Source organism: Schistocerca americana, chromosome X (genome assembly GCF_021461395.2).
Source record: "Schistocerca americana isolate TAMUIC-IGC-003095 chromosome X, iqSchAmer2.1, whole genome shotgun sequence".
Classification (NCBI taxonomy): Eukaryota; Metazoa; Arthropoda; class Insecta; order Orthoptera; family Acrididae; genus Schistocerca; species Schistocerca americana.
The window spans coordinates 777,937,762-777,956,342 of record NC_060130.1 but is presented as its reverse complement, the minus strand read 5'-3'; the positions used below and the strand labels follow the sequence as shown (position 1 = coordinate 777,956,342).

General features: G+C 40.6%; 1 protein-coding gene across 6 annotated transcripts in view; it reads left to right on the top strand.

The window, feature by feature from the left end:
• LOC124556572 (nascent polypeptide-associated complex subunit alpha-like) overlaps positions 1–18,581 on the top strand; it is a 30,916-nt gene that overhangs the window by 1,720 nt on the left and 10,615 nt on the right. For 3 of the 6 annotated variants that reach the window (XM_047130530.1, XM_047130527.1, XM_047130529.1), the window contains exon 2: positions 5,006–5,274. In XM_047130530.1, the coding sequence (XP_046986486.1) occupies positions 5,020–5,274 (255 nt within the window). In that variant the 5' untranslated portion in view covers positions 5,006–5,019. Of the gene's footprint in view, positions 1–5,001; positions 5,275–18,581 lie in introns of all 6 variants that reach the window. The other 3 variants (XM_047130531.1, XM_047130526.1, XM_047130528.1) reach the window with 1 other exon arrangement.

Genomic DNA, 18,581 nt, shown 5'->3' with positions numbered 1-18,581 from the left:
GTTGGTGAAGGTACTGAATGCAAAGGACATCTTTGATGTGGTGACATACTGATCTGTAGGTAGCATAGCTCAGGGTGTAGGCTGAATTGAAAAATAACTGTTCATGAGTTGGTGAAGCCTAGGAATGTGATGTCTTGAGAGTAACTAAAATTCTTGTTACTGTGTGTATTGAACCTGTGTTGGATTTCATATAAGTAGTTTGTGTCCATTATTTTAATTTCATTATATGTCAAAGCAGATGAGAGGTATTGGCAGGCTCAGTAATTCCCATGTAAACACTATTTTGTGACTGGTTCGGGCGTTTGAAGATGCATTATAGTCCACTGTAGGCAACATATGCTTCATGTTTGATACACTTTTGTTGTAAATATGTAAAACTCCAAGGTAAATTTAGGAACACTATAAGCCAGTAGAAAAACCTTTAAGTTTTCTGATTTTTATGTGCACGTATTTTATGCCAACAATGAACAATACGAAGGGAGCAGCTGTAACTTATACTTTATTTGAAGTATGCCATAATACGTTTTATGGCTGAGCCAAGAACAAGAGTGCTCATATCCTTGTGGCGATGCTATGAGAGACAAGTGTGGGATCCAGCAGTTGGTACTTAAGTCTCCAATGCATTATGAGCTTCTGTGTAATATTGTGAGAGTTGTGTATGATAATCATTTTTAAAGATTTTAGCACTCACTATTGATCAGCCTGGAATGGATATTTTTTCTCATTGGACCATTCATCGTTATTTGATCAAAATAACAACGTATAATAATTTGTCTGTGGCAGATGTGCTGTTCAAATATATTATCAGGTTTTGTTATATAAGACACTTTGTGTGTACTGTCATCTCTACTAAGGAGTTTCTCCTTAATGTATACACCATTTTTAAATTACAGCAATTAAGTCTGAATACAATAAGGGTGGCAGGGGTAACAGAGGCATGCTTCTTACATTAATGCTGCAACACATGGAAAAAGTAATCAGGATGCTGATTCAGTTCCTGTTAAACTTTGATTAACGTATTCCAGGTATAAAAGCAAATTTTTGAGACAGTGTAACAAAAATTACTCCAGAATGGAAGTCATGAGATGGGAAATATTAACATAGTAACTTTAGTTACCAGTTAAACATGATACTGTTAACAGCAGTGAAGTAAGTGACCCCAGTAAAGTAGCCATTTGAACCAACTAATTGATCCAGTTAGATTAGGACATACATTTCAAAATGTAAAACAGATAATGGTAAAATTGACGTATTTCCACATACGTAAGGAACTGACATTGGTGGAAGCCATATCGGGACTACAGAATTGTCTGGTTCCACCTGTCTGCTTTGATCCATGACATCATCAATATGGCAGAAATGGCTATTCTAAGAGTCTCCAATATGTTGCCTATGATGTCACTACATACACATGGCAAAAAACATGAAAATACATATAAATAAGAAAATATCTCCCTCCAAAAAATACCATCAAAGTAACGGGACAACTGGGGGAAATTGGGGGTTTTAGGGAGGGGGCAAGCTAAATATGCACCACGATCCCAAAACACACAAAATGACAAACAAAAAACTACAAAATCTATGAGAAACACACTTCCCTTGGCCTATATAGGTCAACTGCAGCTGACGATACCAAAACACCAATACCCACTTATAAAACTATATGAAAATTGTAATCGATCATTTCCCTTGATGTATATAAGTCAACCATAACCATTGATATGAAAAACCAACACCTACAACTACGAAAAACAGAACCAAAACCACAACACCTCAAAAATTCAAGTCAGGCATCCCTACGTAAATTAAAATATATTGATACACAATAAATTCACGAAACATTACAATTTGAGAAAAATAGAGAGAGAGGGGGGGGGGGGCATCAAATACAACAAGATGACGTCTACCAATACAACCAGCTCATAAACTCTGCTCCGTAATGGCGTCACACACCTTTACGTCAGGGGTCGAAGCACACGGGTGGAATCAGACGCTTCCATTGACCTGCCATATCAAATGCAAGGGGAAAATGCCTCTATTAACAGGGCATCAAACCCTCAGCATTTGGTTTTGTTGTTTGGCATTTATTGTTACGCCACCAATGGAACCTTACCTCTCCTATAAAACTAAAAGTTTATTTCTTTAGATATTGCTTTCGGTCATATTTATGTGTTTCTTTTTTAGAGAAGTACGTGTTGTCCACCTTTCTCTGTCATTAAAAAATAGACTCTGAGGGGGTAATCATCTTACAAGCAATTATGCATGACTGTTGCAAACAGTAGTTTGATGTAAAGTTAACTTACCAGCTCAGACTTGAGCATCATTTTGAGGAATAATGCTTCCTTGTCAATGCTCTGTATCTGTTATGTGCTTATTAAGAATAAGGATGTGAGATCTGGTTTTCTTCCTTCTCTTACAGAGCGCCTGCCCACAAGTTGGATTTGAAAAATCCAGTAATGAGTTTCATGAATTATGTAAAAATTTGAATTTAACATCACATTTCTTACGTGTTTATTGCTAGTCTTGACAGATACCCTACCTTTCTTTGTCACTGGTAAAGAGACATCTCTACAGATCTGCATATGTTTCACAGTGAACAGATCTGGCAGCATTGAAGTACTTGTACCAGACAAAAATAACTTGTAGGTACAGTGGTGGGTTCTTTTACTGTACTCTGGGAAGATATCAAGTGGATACTATTACACGTAAAATATTAGTTCTGTTTATTACAACATAGACAAGATGAATTACTTAACTTTGTACAATGCAGTTTCACAGGGATGTAATGAGTATTTTTAACAGTCACTGAATATTAGCATATCACTTGATACTGACAAGGTACAAGTCTCTTCACATGATGTATAACTGACAATAAATTTTATGTAGAGTTCTGAATAATTCAATGTTCACACTGCTAGCCTAGTTGGAAGACGATGCCATCATCTTCTTTGATGATCGTGGATTGGGTTGAGCAATAATGTGCTCGATTTTTAGTGAGTGGAAGCAGCGGCTTATTGAGACTCTTTTGGGGACTACACTGACAGTGCTCATTTGTTGCTGCAGCTGGCAGTGGCTGTCCTTATTTGTGGTTGCATCGTGAGGTACCAACCTTGCTTTGGGATCTTGCGCTTTGGGTGGCACCACTGTAGTTTTACTGACTTTATGAAGGTAACTTAGAAACGAGCAGAAAGATTTGATTATTGACTGATATTCTTGTAAAGGCCTTTGAGAAAAGTGTCTGCAGAATAGTTTGTATCAGAGTCTGCAATGTTTTGGACTGCAGACGCACAGTGCCCACTTCAGTTTCCAGTTAAAGAATGAAAGACATGATTTGTAGTATTGAAACGTGAGAACTTCACGTGTTTAAATATATTAGCATCAGTTGCTAATATCTTTTTGATGATTTATTAATTCATTTTACAGACACAAAATATCATTCATGGCTTAAGAGCATATATCTTCACAGATCTGTAAAATTTCACAGTGAACGGATCTGATCAATTGCAAAGAGTTGTGCTAAGATGTCTGGTTGCAAACAATTATTTTCTAAAAATGCACCTTGAAAGTCAAACCTGTAAAATTCTATGAAGAGAGATGAATAATAGTGATTGTAGATTGTAGCTGGTGAGCCTCTCTCTTATTGTGGTAGTCACACATTTCAATGAAGAGTGCACACATCTCATCTTAAATGCTGAAAAGTGGTTACAAATGTAGCATGGTTACAAATATGAAATGTGGCACTCAGTTATTCAGTATTTGTACAGTAGTTGAAACATGTTATGTAGTGTTCTGCATGTTACATTTAATTTTCATATATTTTGCTTGTTCCTTATTATTATTATTATTATTATTATTATTATTATTATGCCAGGCTGGTGGGTAGTGTAGTCCGAGGCCTAAGTTAGGTTGGAAGATGATAGCTTCATTGTCAGTTGGCATAGCCAATGAAAATGCAATGATAGTTAAAAAAAAATGATGCATACACATTTCATATTTGTGTTTCCACTGAATGTGTCATTACCACTGTGGCCCAATATATGTTTTTAATACTTTGGAAAGTGTCGATAACCAAAATGTCCCAATAATAAAAATATGTATATTCCCTTGTTGAATATAGACAGTTAAATGTGTTTTGTGTAAATTTGCATAAATACTTGGTGTGACATAGGCCTATTAAATGAAAGACAGCATATTTACGAGGAGGAACAATGGCCTCTTTTTAGAGTAGCTGTTTTTTCACCTGAAAATGTTCATGTGTGTGTCCATGTGCACCCCCCCCCCCCCCCCTCCCTCCTCTTACACACACACACACACACACACACACACACACAGTGTAATTCCCATAATTATCGGTTTGTGCAGATTAGAACTAATTATAATTTGTTATTATATATTACAGAAAAAATGTAGAGTATGTGTGCGTACATCTTAATGTTTAATGCCCATGTTCCATGTCCCTGGAGGCTCTCCTTCATGGAGGGATTTATAGAACATGGTGTGTGAATGAAAGAACTGTGTTTTTTCTAAGCCTAATACAGTGCAGAAGCTAAAAAGTAGAGGCAAAATTAATCACTTACAGTAACCACTGGCATTAGGGATATGACATGAGAAACCTTGTGGTGAACAAAAAATATCTTAAATTAGCACTGTTTCAGACGATGATGTGATGTGAACATTCTCTCCCTCCCTCTGTGTGTGTGTGTGTGTGTGTGTGTGTGTGTGTGTGTGTGTGTGTGTGTGTGTAGATGGGTTTATCTTGATTCACTCTGAATAAGAACACTGATAGTCTCTGATGTCTGAAATATAATCTCTCCATTAATATTTTTTGTTAAAATTATTACCAACATGTGTATTTTACTTATTTTATTTACTTTATGCAACATATTTGATAGCATTGGATAGATTGTTCTTCTTGGATAATTATAGTGTCATTTAGCATATAACACACTGACTCAACAGCATATCTCCTCAGATTTATAAGGTTCTCACACATTGTTTCAGGTAGATTTGAGAGTATAAATGCCTGAATTGACTGAATTAGAGAAACCATCAACTTCGAAAGGAAAAATGCAAGGTGATGACTCTGCAGGAGGTTCTGGTACCGAGTCAGATTCAGAGACATCAGTCCCTGAACTTGAAGAGGCTGGTCCAAGTGGAGGATCAACAGTTTTCTCTCCTGGAACAGGGTTGCCAATTGACTTGGTCAGCAAAGCAAAACAAAGTCGTGGAGAGAAGAAGGCTCGAAAAATAATGTCCAAACTTGGGCTTAAGCAAGTGAGTATTGTTTCTAAGCTTTTAGAACTAACCTAACAAGGCAGAACTTTACATTAAATTCAAGAGGAAAAGCAGATGGGTACTTAACGTTCAATGCAGTGTGTACAGATGAGGCAGGAGGCTGTTGTGTTCCACGATTTGGTGGCCGAATGTCCGTGAAATACAATTTTGTATGGATTTTGTTCAGTAATAAACTGATACATATAAATCTGTGTTATGAACACAATTTCATATTTTTAAACTTGATACACAATGTGGAGTTCTACTAGATTTTTCATTGAATAATATATTTCTTTTAAATGTGGTGTTTATTTCTATTACATAAAGCCACAAGGGACTCGGCATTCATTTGCTGGGTACAGACTTGGCGACCCCGGGGTTCCTTGAGCAGCGGACTGCTAAGTGATGCCAGCCCTATCACTGTAAGCACTGAGCATGCTTCAGAGACCACCAAGCAGTGAGGCGGTGGAACACTGTGTGTCACAGGGACTGGGGATCTTGGCTTGACTGCCTGGATTGAGAGGATGCTAAAATCCTTAGTAAAAAAAAAAAACCTTCAATCTCAAGGTCTGCTGTGAACCAATAAGATGAGATGCACAGGTTTTGAGGTGTAACAGTCATTAGCAGGCGACCTCTGGCAAACCTGCCACACCTCAGTTGTAATAGGTTTACCTAGGCATGTGGGGCTCTGTCTAGGTGGACTTTTATTTTTCTAGCTGCCCCGGGGACTGGATGACACCCTCAAAATCTGTCCTCATCCCAGCAGAAAGGGTGGACTGCTGGTAGGTACAATACCCAATTGCTCAAGAGGCCACATGTGACAAGCCCTCCAGATTCAGGAGTTTTTAAAAGTAGTTCAGTATTTAGTAACAGAATGTATTTTTGATAGTTAAAAGGTGAGAGGGAACTGTCGGGAAAGTGTGGCCTTTTTACATTCAAAAGGATTTAGAGGGCATTGCAGGAACATTAAAATCAGTCAAGTGGTTACATAATGGTGCACTAATGGTTGAAACCTGCAGGAATTGAAATGCCTATGAGAGTATGGCATTGAAACTGAGCTCCATACCACACTGAATTACAGCAAAAGTTGTGTGACATGCAGGGATCTGATGGATATTCCCAAAGAACTGGAAGTTGAGTGGGCCCAAGAAGGAATATTTAACGTGCAGAATATCATAAAAAGGGTGGAGGGTGATCTTGTCAAATCCATCTTGTTTAATCTTTCAGCAGTATGAAACTTCTAGAGCAGATTAAGGCAGGTTTTCTTTGCCTCAATGTGCAGCCTGTGTCCTCAACATGTTGTACTGTTTCAAATGCCAATACTTTGGACGTAGTGCTGTAAGGGTGTCGTGGAGAAGTCACTTAGGACAAGTGTTGTAAGGCTGCCCACAAGAGTCATTTGTTCACATCTGTTGAAGTGTGTGAGCTGCTCTGAGGCTCACCCTGTCTGTAGTCAAGTCAGCAGCGTATATCTTGAACGTAAGATACTACGGCTTAAGACTATGAAGCACATCTCATACAATAAGACAAAAAGATGTATAAAGCCACACTGCTCTCATTGTTTGCTACTTCCTTTGCTGCATTTCTTTCACCTCCATTGCAGAAAGTAGATGCAGCTACACAAATGGAGATTGCTAGTGTCAGCACTAGTACTTGCATTTGTCAATGCATTTGTGCTTCTGCATCTGTTTAGACGCCTGCACCTCCCACCAGAACTTTCGTAGGGTCGACAGAAGCGTCTGATCCCACGCGTCGGCTTTGATACGTGACGTAAGGGTGTTGTGGTGTGTGACATGACGGCGTGGAGTTTGGTTTGTGTCTGTGGTGTGTTTGTAGATGTCGTCGTGTTGTGGTTTGTTGTGCCCTCTGGTGGTATGTTCAGGGCTTTCGTTTGTGTGGTGTAATGGGCTCAGTTTTTGGCTGTGTTTGTAGTGGAATTCGTTTCAGCGAGTTAATGATTTAGTGGTTTTGTGTGAAGGTTAATTTAGCGTTGTTCGCTGTAGGTAGTGTGGTAATTTTAGTGAGTTAATCGGTTGTTGTTTTTGTTCAGGAATGGATATGATGGATAAAATTAATAGCGCGTGTCTGAGGGAAATGATGGGAAACACCGCTTTGGAACTGATACAGTTGTTGCAGCTGTTTGGCTTAATTGCCGAGATCGTGAAGTGCTTTATTAGTCGTGAAGAAATGAAGTTGGCTAAAGTGCCGGCGTCTCGGACCAGGGACGGTTACATGTGGCACTGTCGAAAGGATGACATTTGGCGTTCCATACGGCGTGGTTCCTGGTTCTAGGTCTAGGTTGAGCATGCGTGAGATTGTACTGGTGACTTATTATTTTTGTTATAGATCCCCACACAGTTTTTGCGTGCATGAGACTGGTGTGAGTGAAAGGAGTGTGCTTGATTGGTTTTCTTTTTGCCATGAAGTGTATTCAGAGTTTATTAAGTACAGGGGTAAGTTGGTGGGGGGGAGGGCGTGGGGTGGTTGTGGAGGTGGACGAGTCACAGTTCCGGAAAAGGAAGTATGGGAGGGGTAAGTATGTGGTTGGTATCTGGGTGTGGGGGGCTGTTTGTTCTGGGGGGTGGGTGTTCTGAATGTGTTTTTAGGGTTGTGGAAGGGAGGTTTAAGGCAGAATTAGTGGGGTTAATTGAGGAGTACATAGAACTGGGGTCCAGAGTAATTTCGGATGCATTTTCTTCATATAAGGGGTTGGGTGAGAGGGGATTCAATCATTTTGTCGTTAACTATGGCTTAAGAGTTCAAAAATTATGAGAGGGGGGGGGGGGGGCTTGCACAAATACAACAGAGGGGATGTGGGGGGCTATTAAGTCAGTTCTTGGGAGGGGGAAGAGGCGCTCTTCCAACCTTCAGTCTCATTTAGATGAGTACTGTTGGCGGAAGAGTGTCCCTGAGGGCTATTGTGTTTTTTGGGTTTTTTGAAGGGCTGTTAGTAAAATGTATAGGCCGAAAGTGGTTAGTTGGGTACTTAACGACTTTATATGCGCCATATTGGAATCGTGGTTTATGGTCGTTTCCGCCATATTTGTGATGTCATGGGTCAAAGCAGACGGGCGGGATCGGACGCTTCTGCATTTCCCTTTCGGAAAGGCTGTGGTTGTCTACATTGCAGAGCTCCTTGCCATCCAAAGGTTCAGTCTGGTACACTGCCCAGTGCTACAACCACATAGCTGCAGTTGTGGCTCCGAAATCAAAGGCAAAGCATCCACTACTGATATAGTCAGAAGGTAAACAGCCCAAAAATGTCGATGTCATTCTCTCTGAAGTCTCTCCAGATTCCCACATGATGTGGGACTGGGGCAATCATCCCCCCCCACCCGATTGGCCTCCACCCAATGCAGGCTCCCCTCCCTGGCAGAAAGTCAGAATGAAAGTGATACTCCTGTGTTAGGTGGCTCCCATACTGCAGTGGAATGTTAATGAGTTCCGGACATGTGTAGGAACTGAAACAGCTAAAGTGCGCGTCATATATCTTGGCGGCCGAGTTTAGGTTCGTTCTGCGCATCTGACGTCACAAAACACAGTCAGCCAATGAACAGAGAACGACGTTGCCAGATCTCGACTGCAGTGCAGAGCACGGGCGAGTGTCTTCAGTTTTAGAAACGTTCAGTCATAAATAAAGTAATAGAACAAAAGCAATGTCTTGATAGCAGACTTTCTTTTATAGAAAGCTTGGAAAAAGCATTCTTTATACCAATTGCTTCATATTCTATTAATTAATTAAACCAAACAAGCAATAAGACTCCTAATTCAGGCGATAGCAAGGAAAGGTGTTTGTTTCAATCTCACGAACTGCTTTCTCGCAATAAAGAACAGGGGTGATTGTTTATTTCCTATTGTACTTCGACGAAGCGTGAGTAATTCATAGTCATACCAATAGTGTTTATAAGTAGTTGCGTGAGGTGTTAGTCCTTATGGAGTTACACTGTTCGATGAGCTGAGGTAGCGGAACGGTTAAGGTGTTGGGCTGCCAAGTGAAAGGTTATGAGTTCTAACCTTGTGTGGTGCTTAATATTTTCTTTATTTAAAAACAATATTGGAGTGCCTTACTTCACGAATTTTATTCGTTTGAATGAAATTTCTAGAGCTTTGCCTCTTCAATAACTTTTTCGCTGCTGCAGACACGTGCTCCCCGCATTCCGCGCTGTGCGCGATTTTGTCATCACTGCACTTCTCGCCTGTGCAGACACATGGTGCTCCCACTGCTTTGACACACTTACCATTCGATTTCACAAAAACTATTTGGCCAAAAAATTTGATTTTTACACGTCTTCTTGACTGATACCTTCCCCCCATAAATGACTTAATTTTGTTTTGATGTGCAGCATTAAATGTAGTAAACCATTGCACGAAATTTTGAAGAGTTTACAGAGGTAAAAGTCCATAGTGTATACTTTCCGTATCGTCGATTTTAGTTGCCAAAATGTTGAGAATGAAATGTGGACAAGATACCTAAATTTCATATAATATTTAATGTATAACAATATCTCATTTAATTTAAGTACCACATAGGTGTCGTATGTAATATTGAGAAATATTCCATCTTTCGCGACTGTAATAAAAGTTTTATTTATACAGGGCACGTTTGGCTTTATTTTAAAGCACTTCCATCGGTGAAAGGTATGGCACATACACAATGGTATTCATGTTCTATTTCTTGTTTTTGTTCCACAGTCGCAGTTTTACCAATGGTATTGAAATATATCCCTCTTCTGCAACTGTAATAAGCGACTTATTTAGACCAGACGCGTTTCTCTCTTTTGAAGCATCATAAGAGGACTGTATTTTGTGTCCTCCATTGCCAAGTCACCTTTCGTAGTTTTATGCTGCGGTAGCACAATATTCAACGTTTTTGTTGGCTCATCAGTGTTTTAGCAAATAAATGCTGTTTGTGTGTGCCACACACAAAATTATATTTGACATAGCTCTGAGCACTTCACTGACAGACGGTATATTCAAGTCCTAATATTTTTGTAAGTCCACAGTTTTGTTTCATGTATTTTGTCTACTTCCTTTTGATTGAATGAAGTGCTTTAAAATAAAGCCAAACGTGCCCAGTGTAAGTAAAACTTTTGTTACAGTCGCGAAAGGTGGAATATTTCTCAATATTACATACGACACTTATGTGGTACTTAAATTAAATGAAATATATAGGTATCTTGTCCACATTTCATTCTCAACATTGTGGCAACTAAAATCGACAATCCGGAAAGTATACTCTATGGACTTTAACTCTGCAAACTCTTCAAAATTTCGTGCAATGGTTTACTATATTTAATGCTGCATAATAACTGCGTTGAACATCGAAACAAAGTTAAGTCATTTATGGGGGGAAGGTATCAGTCAAGAAGATAGGTAAAAATCTAATTTTTGAGCCAAGTAGTTTTTGTGGAATTGAATGATAAAGAGTGTCAAAGCAGTCGGAACACAATGTGTCTGCACAGGCGAGCAGTGCAGTGACAAAATCGCCCACAGCGCGGAATGGAGGGAGCACGTCTTTGTAACAGCGAAAGGGTTAATGCGGCCGTGGTGGCTTTACTTCATGAACTGCGCGCTCCCCCCTAAACGTAAGCTTGCGAACTATGCTATACTATGGCGCTGCTTCTCTTGGCGCGTACGTCGTGTGCAACTGGCAACACAGCAATCTCCCGCGTCTAGGCGGGCATGCGCGAGCTGCCAAGATAAAAGAATTGAACTATAGTGTAGGAAACACCCCCTGTATTTGTATTTGCAGGAAACATATTTTAAAGCATTTGATGTCCCTGTCCTACAGGACTGTACACACTACTGCAAGGATGACCTGACTGTGGAAGGGTGAAGGGAGGGGTCGCCTTCTTTGTCAATAACGTGCACTACTCCTCTGCTCTCCCTCTACCTACTGACCTGCAAGCAATTACACTTGTAGTTCATGTATGTAAGAGGATCACAGTTTGTTCACCATATTTACCTCCACATGATGCAATTGACTCTAAGGCACTAACATGTCGAATAGAACAACTCCCGTGACCATTTCTCATACTGGGAGACTTCAGTGCCCGTCATATATTGTGAGGTTTGACCTCTACTTGCCATTGGGGTTGGGTATTGGAAAATCTCATGACGTCTCACAAGCTGTGCATTCTCAACACAGGCACTTCCCACTCATTTCTATGCTATTACTGGGTCATGCTCAGCCATCAACCTCTCTTTCTGCTCTCCAGCCCTTGCAGACTCTGTTCGGTGGAAAGTCACTGATGACCTTTGTTCCATTGACCACTTACCACTTCATATTCACCTTCTAGGTGGAGTTCTCTCTGAAAGGATGCAGCCATGGTAGAGGAGAAGAGTTAACTGGAGGCTGTTCAGCCAACTGGCTGTGTTTGAGTGCCATGACACCATCCAGGAGTGGGTGGACCACATCTCATGAGTAGTCCACCACACTGCTGACCTCTCCATCCCAAAGTCACATCATTGTCCTAAGAGGCCACCAGTCTTTTGGTGGACTAATGAGTGTCATTCGGTCATTTGGGTCTGTGACAGTTTGAGCCACCTGGTGGTGCAAAACCTCACAGGCTTTCAGCTAACAAAGGCAAAAGCTAGATGTGTCATCAAGGAAAGCAAGAAAAGCTTTTGGCAAGTGTTAGTGGACTCTTATCGACCATTCCATGTGTTCTACTATGGTATGTGAAGCCATCAGTATGGTTTCCAGTAAAGGTAGTCATTGTTGAATCAGGGGTGTTTTCAAAAAACACCTGGAGACAATGCACATACAATGGCAGAGCATTTTGCACTGACTACTGCCACTGCCAGCCAGGATCCATTGTTCTGTCATTACCGGGCCACCATGGAGAGGCTGAATTGAACCTCAGGTCTAACAATTCAGAGTCCTACAACCGTCCGTTCTCCATGTGGGAGCTGTATTTGGCTCGTCTGTGGCTCGTGATACTATGCCCAGTCAGATACAGCATGCTGCGGAACTCGCCACCAGTGTCAAAGGAAGTTCTCTTATGATGTTTTAATTCGATGTGGTCGACAGGCAATTTTCCCAATTCATGGAGGGAGGCAATTTTGATCCCACTTCTCAAACCATTAGAGGCAGACATCTCCCAGTAGTTACCAGAGTGTCACCTTTAACGAGCTGTGTAGAAAAGACCTTGGAGCGAATGGTTAACGGTCATCTGGTCTGGATGTTTGAGACTAGGCAGCTCGTAAGTTGCTTTCACTGTGGATTCAGGAGATTTTCGTCCAGCATCAACATCCTGAACCTGCTAGAGGTGGCTATTCAGCAAGCTCACCTTGATCAACAGCATTATGTAGGTATATTTTTTAGTAAGGTGTACGATACTACTAGGCACCACAGTATTCTAGGGCAGCTCCACCAATTGGGCATCTGTGGCTATCTCTCAATGTTTATTCAGTCCTTCTCATCAAAGTGATTTTTTTCACCCAGTTTGAGGACGTGAAGGTGTTGAACATTTTGTAGTGTCTTAGCCATAGGTCTTAGGGAGCAGGGAGGGCACATCTGCTCCATTTTGTTTATAGGGCTTTCATTTGATTGCGGCTGGACTATGGGTGCACAGTGTACAGGTCAACGAGGCCTTTGTACTTGAAAATCATTGACGCTGCACACCGTAAGGAGATCACGCTTTCACGGCAATTGTTTGTGCCGAGGCTAATGAACCCCTACTTACCATCTGATTGCAGCTTCTCATGGTGCATCAGGTATGTCAGTCCCTCGCTACAGCCAATTCCCCAGCATAGCATACTGTTGCTCATCTGGCCTCTACCAATCATCTGCAGGCAACAAGACCATTTGGGATCTGTGCAAAGTGTATGTTGGAACCCTTTGGTGTCGGGCATGTATGGGCTCAAATCTGGGTCTTTAACCAACTGCCACCTTGGTTACTTCAGAGGCTCAGATTCGTTTTAGGTCTGATGCAGTGGCAGGAGGGATTATTGCACTCCTGCTTCTGTTTTTAATAAGATATTTTCTGACATTTTAAATGAGGAACCTGACTACGTAGCTGTATTTTTGAATGGGTAAACAGGTGACTCCATCTGTTGCTCTGCTCTGTTGTCTTCACGGATCGTGTTCTCATGATTTGGTTGCCACCGAAGTTCACTGTATTCAGTGCTGGAGCAGATGATTTGTCCCATGTGTGCTAAATTCCTCATCTGTTCCTATGTCCTTCAGTCTACACCACTTGTATCAAGTGATAAAAGTAGTCTAGGATATCCAACATGCCCTCCTCCAGCTATGAAGGCTTGGCAAACAGGTGTTCTGCTGGGTGCCAGGGCTCATGGGTGTTGCAGGAAACGAAAGGGCTGACATAGCAGCCAAGGAGTTGTCGTGTTCCTCAGTTAGTTCAGTGTGCCATACCCCTGCATGCTATTGTCTCACTGTTGAGGTGTAGTGTTGCATCAATGGGAAATGAATGGCTGGAAGTGACAGACAACAAGCTTCATTTTGTAAAGCTGACAATGCAGCTATGGTGTACCTCCTTCCAGATGGGACGAGGTTGACCTTACTCATTTTCGCATAGACCACAGGCCTGGAATGCAGGGTTTCTTGCTCTGGTGAGAGGACCCTCCAATGTATGGTGCTTGTGGCATGCAGCTCAGTGTGCACCGCATTTTTATTAGACTGTGTTTTACATTCCATCCAGCAGGCTGCAGCAGATTTTCTGACAGATCTGCCATCTGTTTTAAGTAATATTCACACAAATGCGGTAACAGTTTTAATGTTTTGTGGTTTGTCCAGCTTGCTTCCAAAAATTTTGAGGAGAACTTTTTAATGTGTTACAGTGTGACTGCCTCATCCATGTTTTTTGTAATTGGTCAGCCAGTCACATTTCTCTGCCTTTCTTTTAGCTCATCTGTCATCTTACTTCTGTTTTAATCAAAGGCATACCACCTTTCACTGTTGTAAGGTGTGTGAGGTAGTGTGACTGTGTAGGTCAAAGTGAGTGCATGAGTGTCATTTTGTAGGTTTCCACCTCACTCTGTGACAACTATTTTCATTGCATGCCTTGCTGTTGGTTGATTGCTTTTAGGCCCTCCACACACACACACACACACACACACACACACACACACACACACACTCTCTCTCTCTCTCTCTCTCTCTCTCTCTCTCTCTCTCTCTCTCTCTCTTTCTAATTGTTTTCCTTGGTCATATGCATTTTGAGACAAGTGTCAGTATTGTCAATAAAATTCTCCTGGGTATATGACTGCATTGTCAGTGTGTGAAATTTTCCAACATTCTGGTCACTGTTGCAAATGGCCTTCCTCAGGGTGTTTTGCTAACAGCTGAATGAGTAAAGTTTTGGCTCTTATATACTGGCAGAAGAGGTTGTTACCATTAACTGATAGGGTATTGAGGATAAGTGCACATACAATTTCACAATACATTCCCAACAAATGTTCAGAAATGTATTCCTCTCGTAAATTTGAAAGGCATTCCTATTTCATAAATAATCTACAAACTACAAAAGTTACCATGTGGTTTCACTTAAATACACTGTTATGTTCTTTCACTGAACAATACAGAAAATTAACTCTTTTCAAGCTTAGAAACTGACTGAAACAAATCACTAACGGTTGCCAACAATGACGTAAATGTTTCTATATTCTTAATGGAAAGTAAAGAAATTTACTTGTATAATAACCTTTGCTTCTCTGGATGTCCTGGAAAACTACTGCAGATACACATCCGGAACAGGTTTTATTAGATTCACGAGACCAATAACAACAAAAAAATTGAAAATATGCTTTACTTTAACCTCGTACTGTTTTGTGATGGCTACGTATTTGCAAAGTTGCTAAATTTCAGGCAAAATCTTTTATTAGTTGTAACTCCGTAAGTAAACATTTGTGGACATATGTTTATATGAACTTGTTTTCTTTAGTTTTACTTGTAGAATAATGTGTTAAAATATTTGCATACCTTCATGAATCACCCTTTATAAGCTCAAGAAGCAAGAAATGCATATGGTATATCAGATGCAATAACTTTCCACTCACACAGACAGAAACCAAATGTACCAGTGCCACAACTGCAGGTAACATATGCCATGACCAATAGAGCGCACCTTGGGCGAGTAGAATACCAGGTGGTGGAGCCATCAGTATCATGAGGAAATTAGTATAAATTGTATATCCAGATTACTAACAACGATAAAAGCAAAACTCAAAGGCATAAAATCGTGTAAGATATGGCAGCAGACATTACATATGTGAAAATTACAGCATATTAAAAAACTCATCAGTGCAGCAAACATCACCAAACATTTGGTGTTATAAACAGTGGTCGCAAAGGGCACACCATTTTTACTTCCAGTGGCAATTGAAGACATTATCAAAAATGAGAAAAAACCAGTCTCTTGTTCCAGTGATCTGCTCAGTAAGTAAAGGTCATGGAAGCGCCGTCTGTGTTTGAAAATTTCTAGGCCTTCCAAGATATCCAAATAAACTGCTTTATTTTCATGAATGAAGAATCTGTAAGTTGTTTTCGGTGTCACAAAGCTGGTGACTCCACTGACTAAATGAGCTCCTAGTGGACTATCACAGCTAGGATAACCATGTTCCCTATATCGCATTCTGAACTCACTCCCAGCCTGTCTGATGTAAAACTTGTCACAAGCTCCACACTTTATCTTAGACACCCCCCCCCCCTTCTCCCTCCATTGCAAAATTTATTAACTGGCTGCTCTATACTATGTCTGATTTGTTAATAATTAAACTTACTTTCTGAGAGGGCGGGAGAGCTGTTGACAATATATTCATCATTTTTAATGATAGTAAGGATGAGACACTGAAACTACAAGAAATTTTTTACTCTTTACATCATAAATTTAGTTTGAAATTGAAGGTTTACTGAACTATTTGGATTTATTGATAAATAGGAATGGTCAGTGTTTAGAATACGAGGTTTTTTGTAAACCGACACTAACAGATGTCATTATTGATGCAAATTCTAATCATCCCCCGTCACAGAAGAAAGCTCTTTTTTTTTTTTTCTTCTTCACATCTTTAAAAAAAATTGCGCTTGACTAGAGGCCACTGACAGGGATATGACCACCATTGTACAGATAAGGATTGCAAATGTATTTAGAGAAAGTGATATTAGGAAAAGGGTGAAAAAAACTGTCACAGACTGCGAAGGAACTGGAGTAAAAAAACGAAGAAGTTAGACATGTCTGTTGGCACAGTGTCTGAAGTGTTTAAGAAGCATAACATAGTGATAGGTTTGTGCTATGAACAAATTTGTGAAGCTGCTCAGACATAATGTAGAGCAGCTGTTAATAAGTTTTATATTGGAAAGAGGGGGGGGTGTAAGTGTAATTTTGTCACAAGTTTTACATCAGACTGGGAGTGAGTTCAGAACAGATGTGGAACACGGTTATCCTAGCAGTGGTAGTCCACAAGGAACTCATTCATGTCAGTGCAGTCATCAGCTTTGTGACGTCGAAAGCAATTACAGATTCTTCATTATGAAAATAAAGATATGTGTTTGTTTTTTAATATGCTGTGATTTTTACATGTGTAATATTTTCTGTCTTGTCTTACGCAGTTTTATGCCTTACAGCTTTGCTTTTGTCATTTTTAGTAAACTGGATTTACAATTTATATTAAATTTCCTGATGATGATGATGATGATGACTGTGCCACCTGGCATTCTGCTAGCCCAAGGTACCCTCTCTTGACCATGGCATATGTTACCTGCAGCTGTGTCGCTGGTACATTTCGTTTCTGCCTGTTTCAGTGGAAAGTAATTGCACCTGATATACCATGTGCATTGTCATGAGGACACAGCAAAGGATATATATCAGCATTGGATTGTGTAATAACTGAGTTTTTTAAAATCACCACAGGGGTTTAATTTACCTGTAGGATGTTTGCTATTACCGGTGGTGCTGCGCTTTTACTTGATTTTTGTCAAGTTTCCGATACAGGGCAGGCTTAGGAAAAACAGTGACAGGCAAACTGTTTCATTGTAATATGAGCCTGAAATTCTGTTGCACAAACCAGTCCTGGAGAAAATTGAGACACAGAGAGCAACTAACTGTTGATATGGAACTTGATCAGAATCCAAATGCACTTAATCATCGATGGAGAATCCAGACAGTTTAAAAGCATGCAAACCAAATAGATTTCCATTGTAAGCATTGTCCACAACGCGGAATGTTAATGAACGAATAACTGCCAAAGAATGGGAATCTGTTGTTTGCTATAATGCGCCAGCCCCCATTACACTGGAGTCAGACGAGAAGAACCCAAATTCAGACGAGAAGAACCCAAATTCACATAAGTCTGAGAATTTACCAATGTTGCTGCTGCACCCATGTCCACCTGCGTTCTCAGTGTTTGTTAAACACATGCACTTCAGTGTATAACTTGCTTTGAGACACCATCACTACTGACACTTTGTTTGCATCCATGTTCGTTTCCGCCTCACTCATGTTGGGAAAGGAGCTGCATACAGGAGCCGTGTGTCCTTTCTTATGACTTCTATTACATGTTGCCCAGTGCTTGGGACACACGGTCCATTCATCTTAAATGAAGCAGTATGGGCATGAAGGCAGTGGAGCTCAAAGGTGTTGTTGTGACAGACTGTTGTTGCAAACAATAATTATATTTGGAGTCGCAAATGATGGCGGTCAAGTTCAGGTTCATTCTGCATACCTGTGTCACAGTCTCTGACAGCCAATGAGTGTTCAGTAGTGCTCTGAGCTCTATGCTGTGAATATTGTGCCCATGCTAGCATTACACATGATCATAGTGAGTTATTTAGCGAATTTTTATTCCATTTGTTGCGGGTTGTTGTGGCTGATGGGGGTGGTAAGCGAAGCAATGGATGTGTGTGTGCATACCACAACTGTCGCTTTTGAACCAGGAACAATGCAGTCACCATCCGTTTGTCAACCTGTGTGAACTGCCATAGTTCATGGGCCAGACTATATGTATATGATACTGGGACGTCTGCTGGACTGCTGCAGTAGTGTCTACATTCCCTGCGAACTGCAAGAAGGCTGGGAGGAGTGAGAGGAACTGATTCTGAAACTTTGGACCAGGCTTCTATTGGACAAACTGCAGCTCGTGAAACTTCAGACGACTGAACTATTTTCAATACTTTGTAAACTTAGGGTTTTTCACACTGTAGAGCTCACTTTTGAACTCCTCCATCGGGAGAAAAACGTTTGATTGCATCATGAACCATTTGGCTGCACACGATTCTTTAAAGACGTTTTGCCACAAAATTACAACAGTGGCTAAGTCCACGTAGTTCTGCTGCCCATGCCCTGTATGGC